The following is a 17,734-nucleotide window of genomic DNA, read 5'->3' as shown; positions in this document are numbered from 1 at the left end:
CAATGCCGCATTTCAGAGGATTTGGGGGTTTTGCTGAAACTTCAATATATTACAGTGCTTTGAGGTCAGACACCCCCAGGAAGACTCAAAAAGTCTGCTCAGCTTTCTCTTCTTCTGGGTTAGAGTTATGCAAGGAGGCCCTCCCCCAGGAGGCCCCTCACCTATTAGGAAAATGGCTGCAGTGGTTTTAGCCAACATCATGTGTGCCAGACAGATGTGCTGTATTCAGTATCTGTATCAGACTCAGCAGTACCTTTCCTCTCTGTGCAGGTCACTCTTCTTCTACCCTAGGGACAAGCTTCTGAAGCAGTGTAGTTTGAGCTGCTTTGACGGCCCCCATTTTTTTTCTCTCTGTCACCCAGGCGAGAGCACAGTGGCATGATCATGGTGCACTGTAGCCTCAAACTCAGGGGCTCAAGTCAAGCTCCCGCCTCAGCCTCCTGAGTAGCTGGGACTATAGGCAAGCATGATCATACCTAGCTGATTATTTTTTATGTTTTTATTTTTGTAGAGACAGGAGTCTTACTCTATGTTTCCAGGGCTGGGTGAACTCCTGGCCTCAAGCAATCCTCCTGCCTTGGCCTCCCAAGGTGCTGGGATTATAGGTGTGAGCCACTTTGCCTGGGCTTGATTCTTTTTTTCTTTTTCTTTACCATTGTTATTGTTGTTCTTGTTACCTCCTTTTCATCACATTTTCAGGGGTTTACTTGTTTGCTTTCTTCTTTTTTCATTCTTATTTCTCCCATCTCAAGATCAGGGAACAGCTCTTGGACTTAGCACTAGTACTGATCAGCAGTGATGGTGATCTACCAACTGGTTCTCAAAATCTTACTCTTGCCTTAGGCCACACAGAGTGCACTGTGGGCTTGTGGCATGTGTAACTCCAGCTCTGGTTGAGAGAGATTCTAATGATTCATAAAAAATAAGAAAGTGCCAGGCCTTGGAGGCAGTATGACACTGTTGAGAACCTTCCAAGGAAGTAGCTTTGACTCAATTTTGCACAGAATGCCTTAAAAATTTGCTGTATCTTCTCATTCTGAGGTTATCAATGGTCTTGGCAGCTAGAGGTAGTTCAGGGCTGAAGCTCTCTAGAATATTATTGGCCTGACAAATCTTGGTCTTTTTAGCATTAAGATGAGTGATAAAAGAATCACCAGCCCAGCCCCTCTGAAAAATTATTTTCTTTTTATCTTATTGATTCCAGTGTAATTGCAACTTAACCCATTGCTTCATTGGAGACAATATGGAAGTGTTGTATAAACGTATTTCACCAAAAGTAGTAGTTTTCTAAGAATATGACTAGATTCAGGATGACCAGTCTGGGTTAGTGGACTCTGATAGGAATCCAGGATGTTGCACATTGTTAGAACTAGTCTGTTACTTATGTGAGGGATTCAAATGGGTAGTATCGGGAAACAGTTATCATTTTTTGTAGTTGTATACATTCATTGTTAAAGTGTTTGATGTTTAAATGATGGCCTAAAATCATGCAGTGAATCTGAAAAGTATAATTAATCTAAACTTAGAGTTTCTACTATGTTTAGGGTTAGGATCTCTTATTCTCTAAGCCCACAACTTTGTTTCCAGGAAAAAAAATGGATACTTTTAATCTAAAAAGCTACTTTATTAAAAATTGAAGATTAAAGTGCCAAATATGCAACTACTTGACTTTTATTTTTTTATTTTTTTTATTGAGACGGAGTTTCGCTCTTGTTACCCAGGCTGGAGTGCAATGGCGCGATCTTGGCTCACGGCAACCTCCGCCTCCTGGGCTTAGGCAATTCTCCTGCCTCAGCCTCCTGAGTAGCTGTTATCTATGACTTTAGGAATCAGAATGGTAGGCCCGTTTCCTCATACAGAGTTGGGGGTCAGTGATTGGAAGTGGGTACAAACGGGACTTCTAGATGCTGATGGTGTGGCTGCCATGTGCTTTCAGTAGAAAGAATTCACCAGTAAGTATGTGCTCATTTCTGCTATTTTATTTGAACAAAAAGTTCTTTAAAAAAGTCAAGTAGGCCGGGCGCGGTGGCTCAAGCCTGTAATCCCAGCACTTTGGGAGGCCGAGGCGGGTGGATCACGAAGTCAAGAGATCGAGACCATCCTGGTCAACATGGTGAAACCCCGTCTCTACTAAAAATATTTTTAAAAATTAGCTGGGCATGGTGGTGTGTGCCTGTCATCCCAGCTACTCGAGAGGCTGAGGCAGGAGAATTGCCTGAACCCAGGAGGCAGAGGTTGCGGTGAGCCGAGATCGCGTCATTGCATTCCAGCCTGGGTAACAAGAGTGAAACTCCGTCTCAAAAAAGAAAAGAAAGAAGAAAAAAAGTCAAGTAGTTGAGATTACAGGCATGGTGGCACATGCCTGTAATCCCAACTACTTGATTTTTTAAAACAACTTTTTATTCAAATAAAATAGCAGAAATGAGCACATACTTACTGGTGAATTCTTTCTACTGAAAGCACATGGCAGCCACACCATCAGCATCTAGAAGTCCCGTTTATACCCCCTTTCAATCACTGACCCCTAACTCTGTATGAGGAAACAGGCCTACCATTCTGATTCCTAAAGTCATAGATAAGTTTAGCATACTTGTATACTTCATACAAATGGAATTTTACTTCCTTGAGTGTTCAAATAAGAAAAAAAATGATCTTTTAAACACTGCCATCTATCACTTATCACAAAGCTTATAATTTTCCTTAAAAGTTCCTTTAGTTCACTAGAACTTAATCATCTTTCCATTTTAATGATGGTACCTGTGGTTATTACAGTTTTTTATAGTGGATTTATACATTTACTTCATAACTTTCAGATGTTTGATTTTACTAAATCCAATAATAACCAATTCAAAACTCTACCTATAGGCCCCCATGTCCCTGATATGTAATTCATCTGTTTAGTTGTTGACTTTCTCAGTATCAGCATTCGCTGAGATGTATTCACAGCTCATCTGATCGTGAGCTGAGTGGTCCAGTGGAGGTCGAGGTCTAGTTTGAAGGGCATGGGAAAGGATGATAAGGTAAGCAGAGGAACCATGGGGTATCTAAAAATCCACTTGCTCCTGGAGTTCAGTTTGGGATATTTAGGCTGAGGCTTAGGTTTTTTTGTTTTGTTTGTTTTGTTTTTGAGATGGAATCCAACTCTGTCTCCCAGTCTGGAGTGCAGTGGCATGATCTGAGCTCACTGCAGCCTCTGCCTCCCAGGTTCAAGCAATTCTCCTGTCTCAGCTTTCTGGGAATACAGACGTGCACCACCACATCCAGCTGATTTTTGTATGTTTAGTAGAGATAGGGTTTCACCATGTTGGCCAGGCTGATCTCAAACTCCTGCCCTCAGGTGATCCACCTGCCTTGGCCTCCCAAAGTGCTGGGATTACAGGCATGAGCCACTGCACCCAATTGAGATTTAGTTTCTTGTGAGCCCACATTTCATGGTCTCTGAGAAATCTAGCATTTGCTTCATGGGTTTGTCCAGCAAATGAGTTACAGTTTTAAGTTCTTGTCAGTGTTGCTCAAATTTTAGGATGTCTAGGAATGAGAAGGTTGTTAAAAATGTAGCTAACTGAGCCCTGGATTTAGCTAGTTTGATTCTGAAGACCTGGGGTGCATCATAGGAATCTGCATTTTTGTTAATCCTCAAAGTGATTCTGGCACAGGTTGTCAGAGTCCCACCTGCCTTGAGAAACATTTCTCTAGGTAATAATTTTTAAACTTTATTATTGTCATGAAGCTATTTATGCAAGTGAACTATTATGTGGAACACCAGTATACACAACAATAATATTGGAGTAGTCATGACTAAAATAGGATTGGCAGGTGTTTCTGGAGCCCTGTCCCTCGGAGACTCAACACTTCTGGCCCCATAAGGCTTAATTAGTTTAGTTTGTAAGTTCTAGCCTAGACATAAAATGTTACTAGGTTCTGTCTAGTATGATATGAACCTAATATGATAAAATGGGCATCATTTTATAGTTTTATAGAGTACTAGAACTGGAAGTGACCTTGCAATTGTTTGATTCTGTCCTCTAATTTTTTCAAAACCATGATTCACAGAGATGTAGTGACTTTTTTTGAGATCTTGTAGCAAAAGTGTGACAAGCCACAGCCGGTCTTCTACCTCCCAATTCAGTGCAAAACCACGCCCCCACACACACTCCAAAACATTGCTCTCAGTCTCACTGCACCCTGATTATGTGACCTATTTGACAAGTGGCAAGACAAGGAAATAAATGTCAAGCTCCCAGTCTTCTAACTCTGCATATCTCATTTTAGCATTGTCTATCTGAGAGAAACTTTGATGCTATCAAATGAGTTTTCATATGCTTTCTTATACCAAAAACAAACCAGGTCCAATATAAAGACATATGAGACATTGGAGTAGTTGTATTCAACCAAGTAACTTTGATAGATACCACAGAGAGCTAACCTTCCTGCAGGCACCTCTGCTGCCTTTGCCAGGGGAGAATGATACTGACAGGGTGGGTAGAAGTGGATATGTAGTTCATGGATAAACCAATAGCATAACAGTCTTTCCTGATTCAGGGCCAAGCATTCACTTGAAATCAGCAGTATAGAATTTGTCTTTATGGGGACTCAAGTAATTACATCAATATAAAGATATAGTAATTGATATGGATAATTTTAATATGCACTCAGTGTTCCATGACCTTAGAAAGCAAATTTTTGGTCCTTGTTTTCTTATTCTCCCCATTGCACATAGAAAGGTCTTTATTGAGCTATAAATTAAGGCTATTACTGGCCTTTGTGGAAGGTGAATACAAGCATCATTTTTTTATGTGGCTTTGTGTCATTTAAAATTATTTTTCATTTATTACATGCCATGTGCAAGACACTTTTATTTGGCTGTTCTATCTTCCACCTCCCCATTTTGCTATACATATAGGCCTCAAGCACGCCACATTCATATTTCACTTAGTAAGTTCTTACTTTGTTAGTTTCAGGAAAAAAATCCATCTTTGAGGATTTTTTTTTTACTGTTTTTGTCAGAAAATGGAAAGTATGCAACAATGTGTTTTCTTTACTGCATAACTGCCAGAAAACTGAGAGCCAAATTTTAGTAATAATCTAATCTTGGGAGTTTGGCAGCATCTCCTCTCTCTGTTTCTTTTAGTTGGTCTCGTTGGTTTCTATTTTTTTTTATCCCGAATTGACCTATTTTGCATTTTTTTTAAATTTTGGGGGCTACTGTAAACATTCTTTGGAGGATTGGTCATTTGTTTTCTTGTGCATTTGATTTGATGTCTATGTGCCTGAATCGCCCTGACTCTAATGAGAAAGGAATGAGATGGGGGTAATAGGTTTCCCAAATCTTTCAGATAGAAAAGTATGCAAGAAGGAGAGCCAGACAGTGAAATACATCAAAGTGTTTTGAAAAATGGTTCCTGAAGACGCTTTAATATACTTGCTATTTGTCAGCATGTCAGCAGGCTAAGCATGAGGTTTTTTGGAAATGTCTTATTGATGGGACTGTAGCTGTGCCCAAAGAATTCATATTTGGCAGGCTGTTTCATGGTGACTCTATGTTACCTTGGAGCATGAGTGGCATTGAATTGTTTGCTCTCTGTGTGGTGCTTTTCCTCAGCCCAATTTTTCTTTCTTTTGTCATAAATTACAATGTGCTGAGATCAACAAAAGATGTCTTTCTGCTCCCAGCCGAGGTGGTGGCCTTCAGCGATGGTCTGGTGCAGGCTGAGCTATACTGTGCAGGTCTTTCCAACCCTAAAGACTCTGTTGGAAAACTTGCCCTGTTCCTTTACAGAGCAAATGCCAACCCTACTGTGTCTGTTGATAAGCCATGTGATCACATGGACAGTTTTGAGATAATTGAACTGCTCAGGAGAAAAATGCTTGTTAATTTCAATAATAATAAGTTACATAGAAATATATATGTACAAAGAGCTTTACTGGTTAAAGAATGAATTTCTGCTTTTTTATGTTTTCTGTGTAAATTACCATTCCCAACTGCAGTAAGTTTCAAAATTTGGCCTTTTGAAAAGATCAACTCATGCTCTGTGGATTTCAGTAGGGGAATGGCCTTTTAGAGAGTCGCAAAGGTGGGGTGTCTGACCCTGAAGACCAGTCTGCCGTTGAACATGCGTTTACATATTTGTGTACAAGGGTTTAACACACTTAAAAATAAAATTAATCTTTTAAAACATTATGTTTATTTGAGGTTGGGAAGCAAGAAATTGCCCTTGCTCTGAAAATGTACTCATCTTTAGGAAAGTACAAATAGAAGTTTGTAGATAATGATCACTAGGAAAGCATTAATTCATTATTCTTTTTCCGAAGACTAAATTTACTACAATTGTGCAGGAATCTGCATGTGAAAGTTTCCAGCTACGAGTTTTTCACTGGAGCTAGAAAAGAGAGGGAAAAATCAGTTTTTTGGTGAAAATAAACATCAATACCCATTTTGATGTGAACATCTGAAGTATTATGAAACCAACTACATAAACTTTTAAAATTCTGAGGCTCATATATGAAGGGTGAGCATTGTGGGCAAATTTAGAAAGATTCTCTACATTTAAAGATGATTTAAGGGATTGGTACTATATGCACAGGATAGGCTTAATAATCAGTCACAGCAGATTCTGGAGTGGACTGGGGAGAAGTATGGGATAGTGCAGTGAGATGTACATTACTAGTCTCAGATTATAGCATGTCAGAGAAAGAAGACACATACTGAACTTAATGAACCACATTAATGGTCACAGCTCCTCCTCCTAATTCCTCTCGGTGCCTCATTGCTGTTTAGACTGGGAGGCACGCATTGACAGCCACGGCAGGATCTTCTACGTGGATCACGTAAACAGAACCACGACGTGGCAGCGACCGACAGCTCCCCCAGCCCCACAGGTGCTGCAGAGATCTAACTCCATACAGCAAATGGAGCAGTTGAACCGGCGGTGAGGATGAGCATTTTACTGTGACTGTTGTATTTTGTGGTTGGGCTAATTTTTACTTGGCACAAAGTAGAAGACATTGTTGTCTCTTTCATCTTTGGGTGTCCTGTCATTAAAGTGTAGCTGTTACCTCTTTTGATTCCCAGGCTTCACTGGACTTCTCTTGGTTAAAAATAATAATAATACTCAGCCACATATATACCTTGTTTGGAAACCAGAGAACAAACAAATGAATATGACTCCTTTAGTCAATCCAAGTATTGATCCTTAGTAAAGCAGAACATATATATGTGTTATTTAAAGCCAAATATCTTTTTTTAGTCTCTAGAATCTTTGTGGTTTGTCATTATTATCAACCTAAGCATTTTAGTTCAATCATTCTTTTTCAAGAATTAATTGCTGTAAAACATAAAGGTTTTTTTTTTTTTTTTCCTTTAACAATATGGGAATTTACTTTTCTTTGGTTAAGGGACACAGAATTTAGTTTTATTAGTTTGGCAGGAAAATGTTCCCCAAACAGTGGACAGAAGAAATTTAATGCAGTGTAATTTAGTTAAACAGCAGATGAAGAAGTCCAGGGAATAGAGGTTGGAGGAAGAAACAGTTGAAGCTGAGAAGATAGTGAAAAGTTCTAGACTGTTGGGAGGCAGTTGAGTCCCATCTTTTAAAGGCTGCTGGAATGTAACTCTAGGCTCATGATTTTAGATATCAGAGTATCCGCAGAACCATGACCAATGAGAGGCCTGAGGAAAATACCAATGCTATTGATGGGGCAGGGGAGGAAGCTGACTTTCACCAAGCCAGTGCAGGTAAGAGCTTTGGGCTTTGTTTTTGTAATTTCATAAAAGTTGAAAAAAAATTAGGACTTTCAACAAATGAGGCTTTTGGTTTAGATAACTTTTGCTCTTCAATAATGTCTGGTAATGAAACTCCAAACACAGAGTTCACCAGAAACCTCTTCTAATCCTCAACTTTTAATTAATATTAAGAGAGGTATGACAAAACCCAAGTAGAATATAAATTATTTTAATTTCTTGATTTGTGGGATATTGGAAAACGAATCATCATTTAAAACATGTAAGAATGCATTAAAATGTCAATAGTGACTGGAAATATTACTTAATTCAATTTTAGTGTAATTAAGAACAGTCAGGTTTTACGTATGGATTTATAGCAAAGAGAAAAAGCATTGGGAGATTAAAATGATAGCACATGATGTAGGTATCCTAGGGTTCTTTTGAAATATAGACTGAAGTGAGTCGATGTTTCACTCATAGATTTTGCTGACAGCCTCTGTGGTCCGCCCTGTCTAGATTTCCGACGGGAGAACATCCTGCCTCACTCTACCTCCAGATCCAGGCTCACGTTGCTGTTACAGTCTCCCCCCGTGAAGTTCCTCATCAGCCCAGAGTTCTTCACCGTGCTGCATTCTAACCCTGTGAGTAGTGAATCTGAAAGAATGTGAAGAAAAGCAACAGGCCAAAGAAAACGATTCTTGTTTTTGTAATAATAGTAGGAATGATAACGATGACTCTTTCCTGAGCACTTAGTGTGTTCTGAGCCCTGTGCTGAACACTGTACACTTCAACCTGTTTAGTCCAAAGAAACTGTTTAAATTCACTGGGCTGCTATAACAAAGCACTGTAAGCTGGGTGGTCTATAGCAGCAGAAATTTATTTCTCATGGTTCTGGAGCTGAGAAGGCCAAGATCGAGGCACTAGCAGATACCATGTCTGATGACAGCCCATTTTCTAGTTTGTAGATGGCCGTGTTCTCCTTCCATCTTCATATGGTCTAAGGGCTGAGAGCTCTCTCTCAGGCTTCTTTTATAAGGTTATTAATTCCTAATTACATCTTAGGTCACCTCCTACCCCCACCTCCTAATAATATTATATTAGTGATTAGGTTTCAACATGTGAACTTTGGAGGACACAAACATTGGACCCATAACAGGAAGATTACCCCATGAGTCTCTGAGGGCTGAGGGAGTGGATTGCTGAAAGTAGTAATTAGAGGAAGGCCATCTTAACTGTACATGGATGATTTAGAATGAGGTGAACATGAACTCTGTCTGGATGTAATTCATTCATCATGGCATGTGTTGTTAGCCTAGATTAGGAGATAGATAAGACAATAGAGAAAAAGGATTCTGCATAAGAGGAATTGCAGGCAGGGATTTGGCAAGATTTGGTGGATAAATAGGTTGAATAGAAACTGAAGAAGTTGATCTCGAATGTTAATAATAATAATACATAAATAATGAACAATACATAATTAATAATGCTAGGAAAATTCAAATGAGGGATTTGTTAAAGGAATTGAAGGAAAACATACTGAATTTAAGAAGATATATCATGCACTTTAGGAAAAACAGAGTAGACCATAGACAAAAATAAAAATCAACATAGTCCTATCACCAGGAGCTGGTGATGAGGTAATTAGTATATATTAACACATATTTATTTATATTAATATATTTCTGCCTTACTTCTTCAGCTTTGTTTTACAAGTATAAACATCTTTCTGGTTTTCTTTATCATTGTCTCCTGGTTTACACGTTTAGCTTGGAGCAGAGAAGACTGGAAGGAGAGTAAGCAATGAATAACATGCTAGCTGTCCTCATATATTATGCAAGAAGGGTTAGATTTACTGAGCACTCAGCTTAGCAAGTTTGTTGATTATTATGTACAAGGCACTGAACTAAAACCTAGGGATACAGAGATGACAGTAACTGTGGGCCCTGACATCCCAGACTTGAGAGTAATTATAATGTCATAACCAGAATGACAAGCGCAATAATGGATGGCTATACACTGCTGGGGTGGGCGATTAACTCCAAAGGGAAGGCACATGGAAGAAGCCATAGACAAGTTTGCATTTGAGATGAGTTTTAAAGGCTGATTAGGAGCTTGCCCCGGAAACAAGATGGGCAGGAGTACTCTAGGCAGAAGGAGCTTTTATAAAACAATAGATTCATGAAGCTACCAGGCTGTCTTGATAATTACTGCTGAAGTTCTAAACTTGGATTATTAGTACTATATAGCAACTCGGTGATGCTGGTGTATTGAGAACATAGGACACTAGTGAAAGTCAGATTTGAGCCTGGGAAGGGAGACAGAAGCCAGGTTACACAAACCTAAACTCATGTATGGGACAATTCTAGGAGGTGACAGCCTTTCATACAAGACAGAATGGGCTAACGTTTAGAGTTCTCACTGTAGCATGAAAAAATCATGCTTTACCAGGAAGAGCACAGATGGCACAAACTCCCCTTTGTTTTTTGTTTATTTATTCATGCCTTCATTTAATCAGTATTTCTTAAATGCCTGTGATTTGCCTGGTACATTCTAGACTCTGGGAATAGAGTGGTAAACAAGACAGAGTAGACTATAGCTAACAGACTAGTGAATAGAAAAGATAATGCAGGTGCTACAGTGTGGCATGAGGCAACTGAAACCACACACTGGGATAGTTACTTGGGGATGAGGTAGAGGAGGCACTATTTTATTTTTATTTATTTTTTTATCTCAAAATCTCACAGGGAGGCACTATTTTAGATTAGGTGGACAGGAAGGCCTTTCCAAGGGAGCCACATTCAAGCTGTCATAAAATGTCCAGAAACCAATAAGGTAAATGTCTGAGAATAGAACCTACCTTGCTAAGGAAGTGCAGAGACTCATGGGCAGGAATGAGTTAGCTGTGGTACATAATACAGTCAGGGAAACAAGCAGGGTTACAGAAGGTAGGGCTTGCATGATCTGGCCAGGCATTTGGGCTTTATTCTAACAGCATTTTGCATATGGGAGTAATTTAGAGTTTTTAAAGTTATTTCTAGCTGTTATGCAAAGAATGGGTTTTAGAGGGCAAGATTGGCATCAGGGAGACTAAGTGAAAAGGTCCTGTAGTAACACATGGAAGTGGCTTCGGCTAATGCAGTTAGCAGCAGAGATGGTGACAAGTACATGAATATGGGATATATTTTGAAAAGAGAGTTGACATTCTTGCTAATAGATTGGAGTATGGGATAGGAGAAAAAGGGCTTCAAGAAGGAGCAACTATAGCTAGACTAATAAAGAAGAAAAGAGATAAGAATCAAATAAACATGCTCAGAAACGATAAGGGACATATTAACAGTGACCCTGCAGAAATACAAATAACCATCAGAGAATACTATAACACCTCTATGCACACAAACTAAAAAATCTGGAAGAAATGGATAAATTCCTGGACACATAACACGCTCCCAAAACTGAACTAGGAAGAAATTGAATCTATGAGTAGACCAATAATGAGTTCTGAAATTGAGACAGACATAAATGGTCTGCCAACCAAAAACAGCCCAGGATCAGATGGATTCACAGCTGAATTCTACCAGAGATACAAAAAAGAACTGGTACCATTTCTACTGAAATGACTCCAAAAAAATTGAAAAGGAGGGTGTCCTCGCTAACTCATTCTATGAGGCCAGCATCATCTTGGTGCCAAAACCTGGAGAAGATATAACAGAAAAAGAAAACTTCAGGCCAATATCCTTGATGGGCATGGATGCAAAATTCTCAATAAAAAATAAAATATTAGAATCCAGCAGCACATCAAAAAAGTTATCCACCACAATCAAGTTAGCTTTATCTCCAGCATAGAAGATTGGTTCAATATATGCAAATCAAAAAATGTGATTCATCACATAAACAGAACTAAAGACAGAAACCATAGGATTATCTCAATAAATGCAGAAAAGGCCTTCAATAAAATTTAGCATCCCTTCATGCTAAAAACTCTCAATCAACTAGGTACTGAAAGAACATACCTCAAAGTAATAAGAGCCGTATATGACAAACTAACAGCCAATATCATGCTCAATGGGCAAAAGCTGGAAGCATTCTCCTTGAAAACCAGCACAAGCAAGGATGCCCTCTGTTACCCCTCCTATTCAACATAGTATTTAGAAGTTCTGGCCAGGGCAATCAAGCAAGAGAAAGAAATAAAGGATATTCAGCTAGAAAGAAAGAAAGTCAAATTATCTTTGTTTGCAGATGACATGATTCTGTATCTAGAAAACTCAATCTTTTTATCTCAGCCCAAAAGCTTCTTAAGCTGATAAGCAACTTTAGCAGTCTCAGAATACAAAATCAATGGTCAAAAATTGCTAGCATTCCTATACACCAACAATGGGCAAGCAGAGAGCCAAATTATGAATGAACTCCCATTCACAACTGCCACAAACAGAATAAAATATCTAGGAATACAGCTAACAAGGGAAATGGAGGACTTCTTCAAGGAGAACCACAAACCACTGCTCAAAAAGAAATCAGAGAGGACACAAACAAAAGGAAAAACATTCCATGCTCACAAATAGGAAGAATCAATATTATGAAAATGACCATACTGCCTAAAGTAATTTATAGATTCAGTGCTAATCCCATTAAACTACCACTGACATTCTTCATAGAATTAGAAAAAAACTATTTTAAAATTCATATGGAACCAAAGAGGAACCTGAGTAGTCAAGACAATCCTGAACAAGAAGAACAAACCTGGAGGCATCACACTTTCTGACTTGCATATACTAGTAACTTACAACTATACTAGTAACCAAAACAGCATGGTACTGGTACAAAACAGACACATAGACTAATGGAACAGAATAGAAAACTCAGAATTAAGACTGCACACCTACAACCATTTGATCTTCACAAACCTGACAAAAACAGACAATGGGGAAAGGACTGATTCCCTAGTTAGTAAATGGTGCTGGGAGAACTAGCTAGCCATATGCAGAACATTGAAACTGGACCCTTTCTTTACATTATATACAAAAATTAACTCAAGGTGGATTAAAGACATAAATGTAAAACTGAAAACTCTAAAATCCCTAGAAAAAATTCTAGGCAATACTATTCAGGATGTAGGCGCAGGCAAAGATTTCATGACAAAAATGCCAAAAGCAATTGCAACAAAAGTAAAACTTGACAGATGGGATCTAATTAAACTAAAGAGCTTCTACACAACAAAAGAAACTATCATCAGAGTGAACAGTCTACAGAATGGGAGAAAATTTTGGCAGTCTGTTTATGTGACAAAGGTCTAATATTCCAGATTCTACAAAGAACTTGAACAATTATTTACAAGAAAAAAACAACCCCATTAAAAAGTGGGCAAAGGACATGAATAGACATTTCTCAAAAGAAGGCATACGTGTGGTCAACAAACATATGAAAAAAGCTCGACATCACTGATCATTATAGAAATGCAAATCAAAACCACAATGAGATGTCATTTCATGTCAGATAGAATGGCCATTATGGAAAAGTCAGAACACAACAGATGCTGGTGAGGTTATGGAGATAATGGAATGCTTTTACACTGTCAGTGGGAGTGTAAATTAGTTCAACCATTGTGAAAGACAATGTGGTGATTCCTCAAAGATCTAGAACCAGAAATACCATTTGACCCAACAATCCCATTACTGGATATATAACTAAAGGAATATAAATCATTCTCTTATAAAGATACATAAACATGTATGTTCATTACAGCACTATTCACAATATCAAAGACATGAAATCAACCCAAATGCCCATCAATGATAGACCAGATAAAGAAAATGTGGTCCATATACACCATGGAATATTCTGCAGCTGTAAAAAGGAATGTGATCATGTCCTTTGAAAGGACATGGATGGAGTTGGAAGTGCTTATCCTCAGCAAACGAACACACAAACAAAAAAACAAACACCACATGTTCACTTGTAAGTGGGAGCTGAATAGTGAAAATCCATGAACACATGACTGTGAACAACACATACCAGGGCCTGTCAGGGCTGAGTAGGGAAAGGGAGAGCATCAGGGATAATAGCTAATGGCTGCTGGACTTCATACCTAGGTGATAGGATGATCTGTGCAGCAAACCACCATGACACACGGTGATCTATGTAACAAACCTGCACAAACTGCACATAAAATGAACTTAAAATAAAAGTTGAAGAAAAAAAAAGAGCAACTGATTGGATGGTAATGTTCATGAGTTTTCTGATATATGTTTAACCACTGGCTTTCTGGAGAAAAAAGGTGTGTGTATATTTGTGTGTATGTCTGTTGTGTTTATATACACACATCTATATGTGTGTGTATGATATATATGCATATGACATGTATATGTAAAGATATATCTGTACATGTATGTGTAGATATCAATATCTATACAAAAAATAGTAAAAGAGACAATGCTTTTCTTGATTTTTGCTGCCTATAGTGGTAATTGATGAACAAGTATAGTTCCAACAAGAATATTTTCATTTGCATTAACAAGTAAAGACAACAGTGAAACCGGGAGACATGTTGGTGTTTCATACTCCTTTGTCAATAGTTTTTGAATAATAGACTTAGATTTCTTCATTTTATGTGTTTGTCTGTGTTACTTGCAATGTAACAGCACAATTTGAAGTTTCATCTGCATTTTATTTTTTTCCATTAATTTCTTAAGTCTGGACTTTAAGTAAAGAAAAAGACAGTAAACTCTTCCTGTAAAGGACCAGAGAGTAAGTACTTTAGGCTTATGGGCCAAAGACAACATGTAAGAAAATGGGCTTGGCTGTGTTCCAATGAAACTTTGTTTACACAGACAGCTAGCCCTTGATCCTGTAGGTTGCCCACCCCAGTCTAGACAGCCCACAGTACAATAAATCAAGCCCTGATATTGCATTTTCTGATATCTATAGTGTTAACATGCCTACTATGGGCGATGTCAAACCACCAGCGACATCATGAAGCACACAGTTCTAACTTCTTTCTTTGGGCTGCCTTTTTTTATACAAGTTCCTCATCACTGCAATGTTTAGAGACTGGATTAATGGTCATTGGGTTGTGGTATAAGGCTGTGGTTTTTAAACTTGGTGACTTTAAAAAAATAAAATGCATATTCTTGGTTCCCAAGCCTTAGAGATTCTGGTTCAGTAGGTCTGGAGTGGGTCCCAACAGTCTGTTTTTATTTTGTTTTGTGCTGGTTTAGGCCCCTAACGTGATTCTGATACAGCTGGTCTGTGGCCTGTAGTCTGGGAACTCTTAGGATAAACAGATTTTGCATTAAATGCCCTTACAGCCTTTGTCATAACTATAACTCTCCTGAACTTTTGACAACTAACATGTTTTATCAATATGAAAATACTAAGCAGCTTACAGGCTTTGCTTTTTTAAAATTTGTTTTGTTTTCATGTTTTTGTCATGTTTCCTTTTTATTTAGTTGGACATGATTTTAGAATTTATTTTCCCGGATAGCTCATCTTGATTTCAAAGTATTCTTTCTAAAGCATTCTAATTTTTTTCTTCCTCGTACTGAACTGCATTCATACTAGCTTAGAAAGATGATTCATGCTGTGCATTTGTGCATTTCTATGACTTAAATTCTGTGAGTTTAGGAAGTCTTATTTTCCTAACTTGTATATGGCAGATATTGAAGTAGCTGGATTTGTTCTGCTAGAGGTCTCCAGGTATGAATTAATGGAGGTAACTCAGACAGTTTTTTTAAAAGGGATTACTTGCTGGAATGTTTTCCTTTTTCCCAGATTAACAGAAAATGTTACAAAATAAACTGATTTCTGCATTTTGAGATTTATTGTCTAGGGTTTTTGCTTGAATTCTTTATGATCTATACATTTTTCAGTGGATTCCCTGTTAATATTATTGAAAATGTTCAATATGCAAAAGGAATGTATTTAATAATTTTCCTTTTTTTTATGGCATGAAGGTATCAGTTTATGTTGAAAGAAAAAGTCACGAAAAATAGATTATGTGTAGTTGTAATACCTAGTAATCCTTACTGAAAAGAAAAGTGTTAAATAGATGTATGGTTGTCATGACGCTAAAGTAAAACTTAAGAAAGAAAATTTTGTGGGTTTTTTTGGTCTTTATTTGCATTGTATTTGCTTTAGGGATTATTTTACTGCCCTCTACTGGTTGTGATCAGATTTCTTTCAAAATTGTCCTGACAAACTATTTCTTGTGTTAAGACTGCTGCTAGTGCCATGTCTTTTATAGCTGGTGTGCCTATATTTGTCTAATTAATGTCATACTTAAATACATTTTATTATATTCAACTAAATAATTTTCCAACGTACATTCCAAATAATTACTCCTGTGGCTTTTAATGAGCTCTAAAAATACATTAATTCCATCGTTTAAATTTCTTAGTACTTAATGAAGAAAAATACTGTTCCAAAATCCATGAGTTTATTCTTAAACCTCGGGAATTCCTGCTATTGCAATTGATGAATTGATCATTTGTGCTTAGTTTTGTTAATGTTAAAATTCCCTTCCGTTTTACTCTAGCTAGATGAAAACAATGCAAATCCCATATAATTAAAAATATGAAGACAGACTCTATAAAATAGGACTTTTTTCATATCTTTGCATACATATTATACAAACGTTTATTGATTTTGTGTATATTAAATTTTGTTTAGTGAATAATGTATACAAGTGCTCAAATCTACTTCTTGTGAATATGGGAGATGTTTGCTATAGATTCAGTTATGTGCTTTTCCAAACCTGAATTCAGAATGCCTATTCTTGATGATGGCTTTCTGAAATATGAAAGACTTTATTCATCAGTAATGTACTTGACTGTGTTATTGAAAAGAACAGAATTAGGTAAAATTATAACTGGGCCAGGTAATCTAGGATATTTGGTCATCATAATGCTTAGGAAAACCTGCAAAAAACAAGGAAGAGGGATTGATTATTATTTGCACTGTGGTTGCTAATAACTGAGCATTTGCATGTAAATTTTTTTTATTCTCTTGCCAAATGGCAATAACATTTACTTCTACAACCTCAAACATGTAACCAAACAAAGACACATTTAAGTTCTAAGAAACGTTATTTAACAAAACTCCAATAAAGAAATTCAGTTGATCATTCACTCAACCATCAAGTAGTTTATTTCTCACTAGGAAGATGAGAAACAACCAGAAGGGAGGTTGGGACAGGGATTTTTGGAATTGAGAAGGTATAACTAAAAAGAATATTTAAATTATGTCAAAGGGAAACAAAGTGTTGTTTCCTTTCAAGATCATTTAAAGGGGCTTTGTCTTCTATTAACAATTGACAATTCCTCTTAACTATTTGAGTACACGTGCAGTGGCTTCCCAGGTGAATTCTGTTCGTTATCATGAGACTGTGTTATGAAGTAGGCATCACAGGCTCTTCTCTAGTCTACTGTTGTTTCAGGTAAAATACCAGATCCATTTACTGCATCTTTTTCTCTAAGACAAGCAAGCAAACAAACAAACATAGAAAAGCATCCTCACCTAGTTAGAACCACTAAACCCCAGAAGGAGAATAAAGATGCCTCTTTCCTCTTAACCCATAGCTATGTCAATATCAGCTTCCATGAAGACTAAACTCGGTCAACCTAATCCTATGTGTTTGGTGTTTCTGATCCTTTGGACTGCTCCCATTCTTTTTTTTTTTTTGAGATGGAGTTTCGCCCTTGTTACCCAGGCTGGAGTGCAATGGTGCAATCTCGGCTCACAGCAACCTCCGCCTCTTGGGTTCAGGCAATTCTCCTGCCTCAGCCTCCCAAGTAGCTGGGATTACAGGCACGCGCCACGATGCCCAGCTAATTTTTTGTATTTTTAGTAGAGACAGGGTTTCACCATGTTGACCAGGATGGTCTCGATCTCTTGACCTCGTGATCCACCCGCCTCGGCCTCCCAAAGTGCTGGGATTACAGGCTTGAGCCACCGAGCCCGGCCCTCCCATTCTTAGCTCTGCTTGTTCTGTCAGTGTGTTTCTGTATTTTCACCACTGTT

General features: G+C 37.9%; 1 protein-coding gene across 4 annotated transcripts in view; it reads left to right on the top strand.

Moving 5' to 3' along the window:
• HECW2 (HECT, C2 and WW domain containing E3 ubiquitin protein ligase 2) overlaps positions 1–17,734 on the top strand; it is a 404,347-nt gene that overhangs the window by 286,234 nt on the left and 100,379 nt on the right. For all 4 annotated transcript variants that reach the window (XM_035305193.3, XM_035305191.3, XM_078328066.1 and 1 more), the window contains 3 exons: positions 6,779–6,929; positions 7,632–7,735; positions 8,240–8,364. In XM_035305193.3, coding sequence (XP_035161084.2) covers positions 6,779–6,929; positions 7,632–7,735; positions 8,240–8,364 — 380 coding nt within the window. The remainder of the gene's footprint in view (positions 1–6,778; positions 6,930–7,631; positions 7,736–8,239; positions 8,365–17,734) is intronic.

Source organism: Callithrix jacchus, chromosome 6 (assembly GCF_049354715.1).
Source record: "Callithrix jacchus isolate 240 chromosome 6, calJac240_pri, whole genome shotgun sequence".
Classification (NCBI taxonomy): domain Eukaryota; kingdom Metazoa; phylum Chordata; class Mammalia; order Primates; family Cebidae; genus Callithrix; species Callithrix jacchus.
This window is presented reverse-complemented; position numbering and strand designations above follow the sequence as displayed.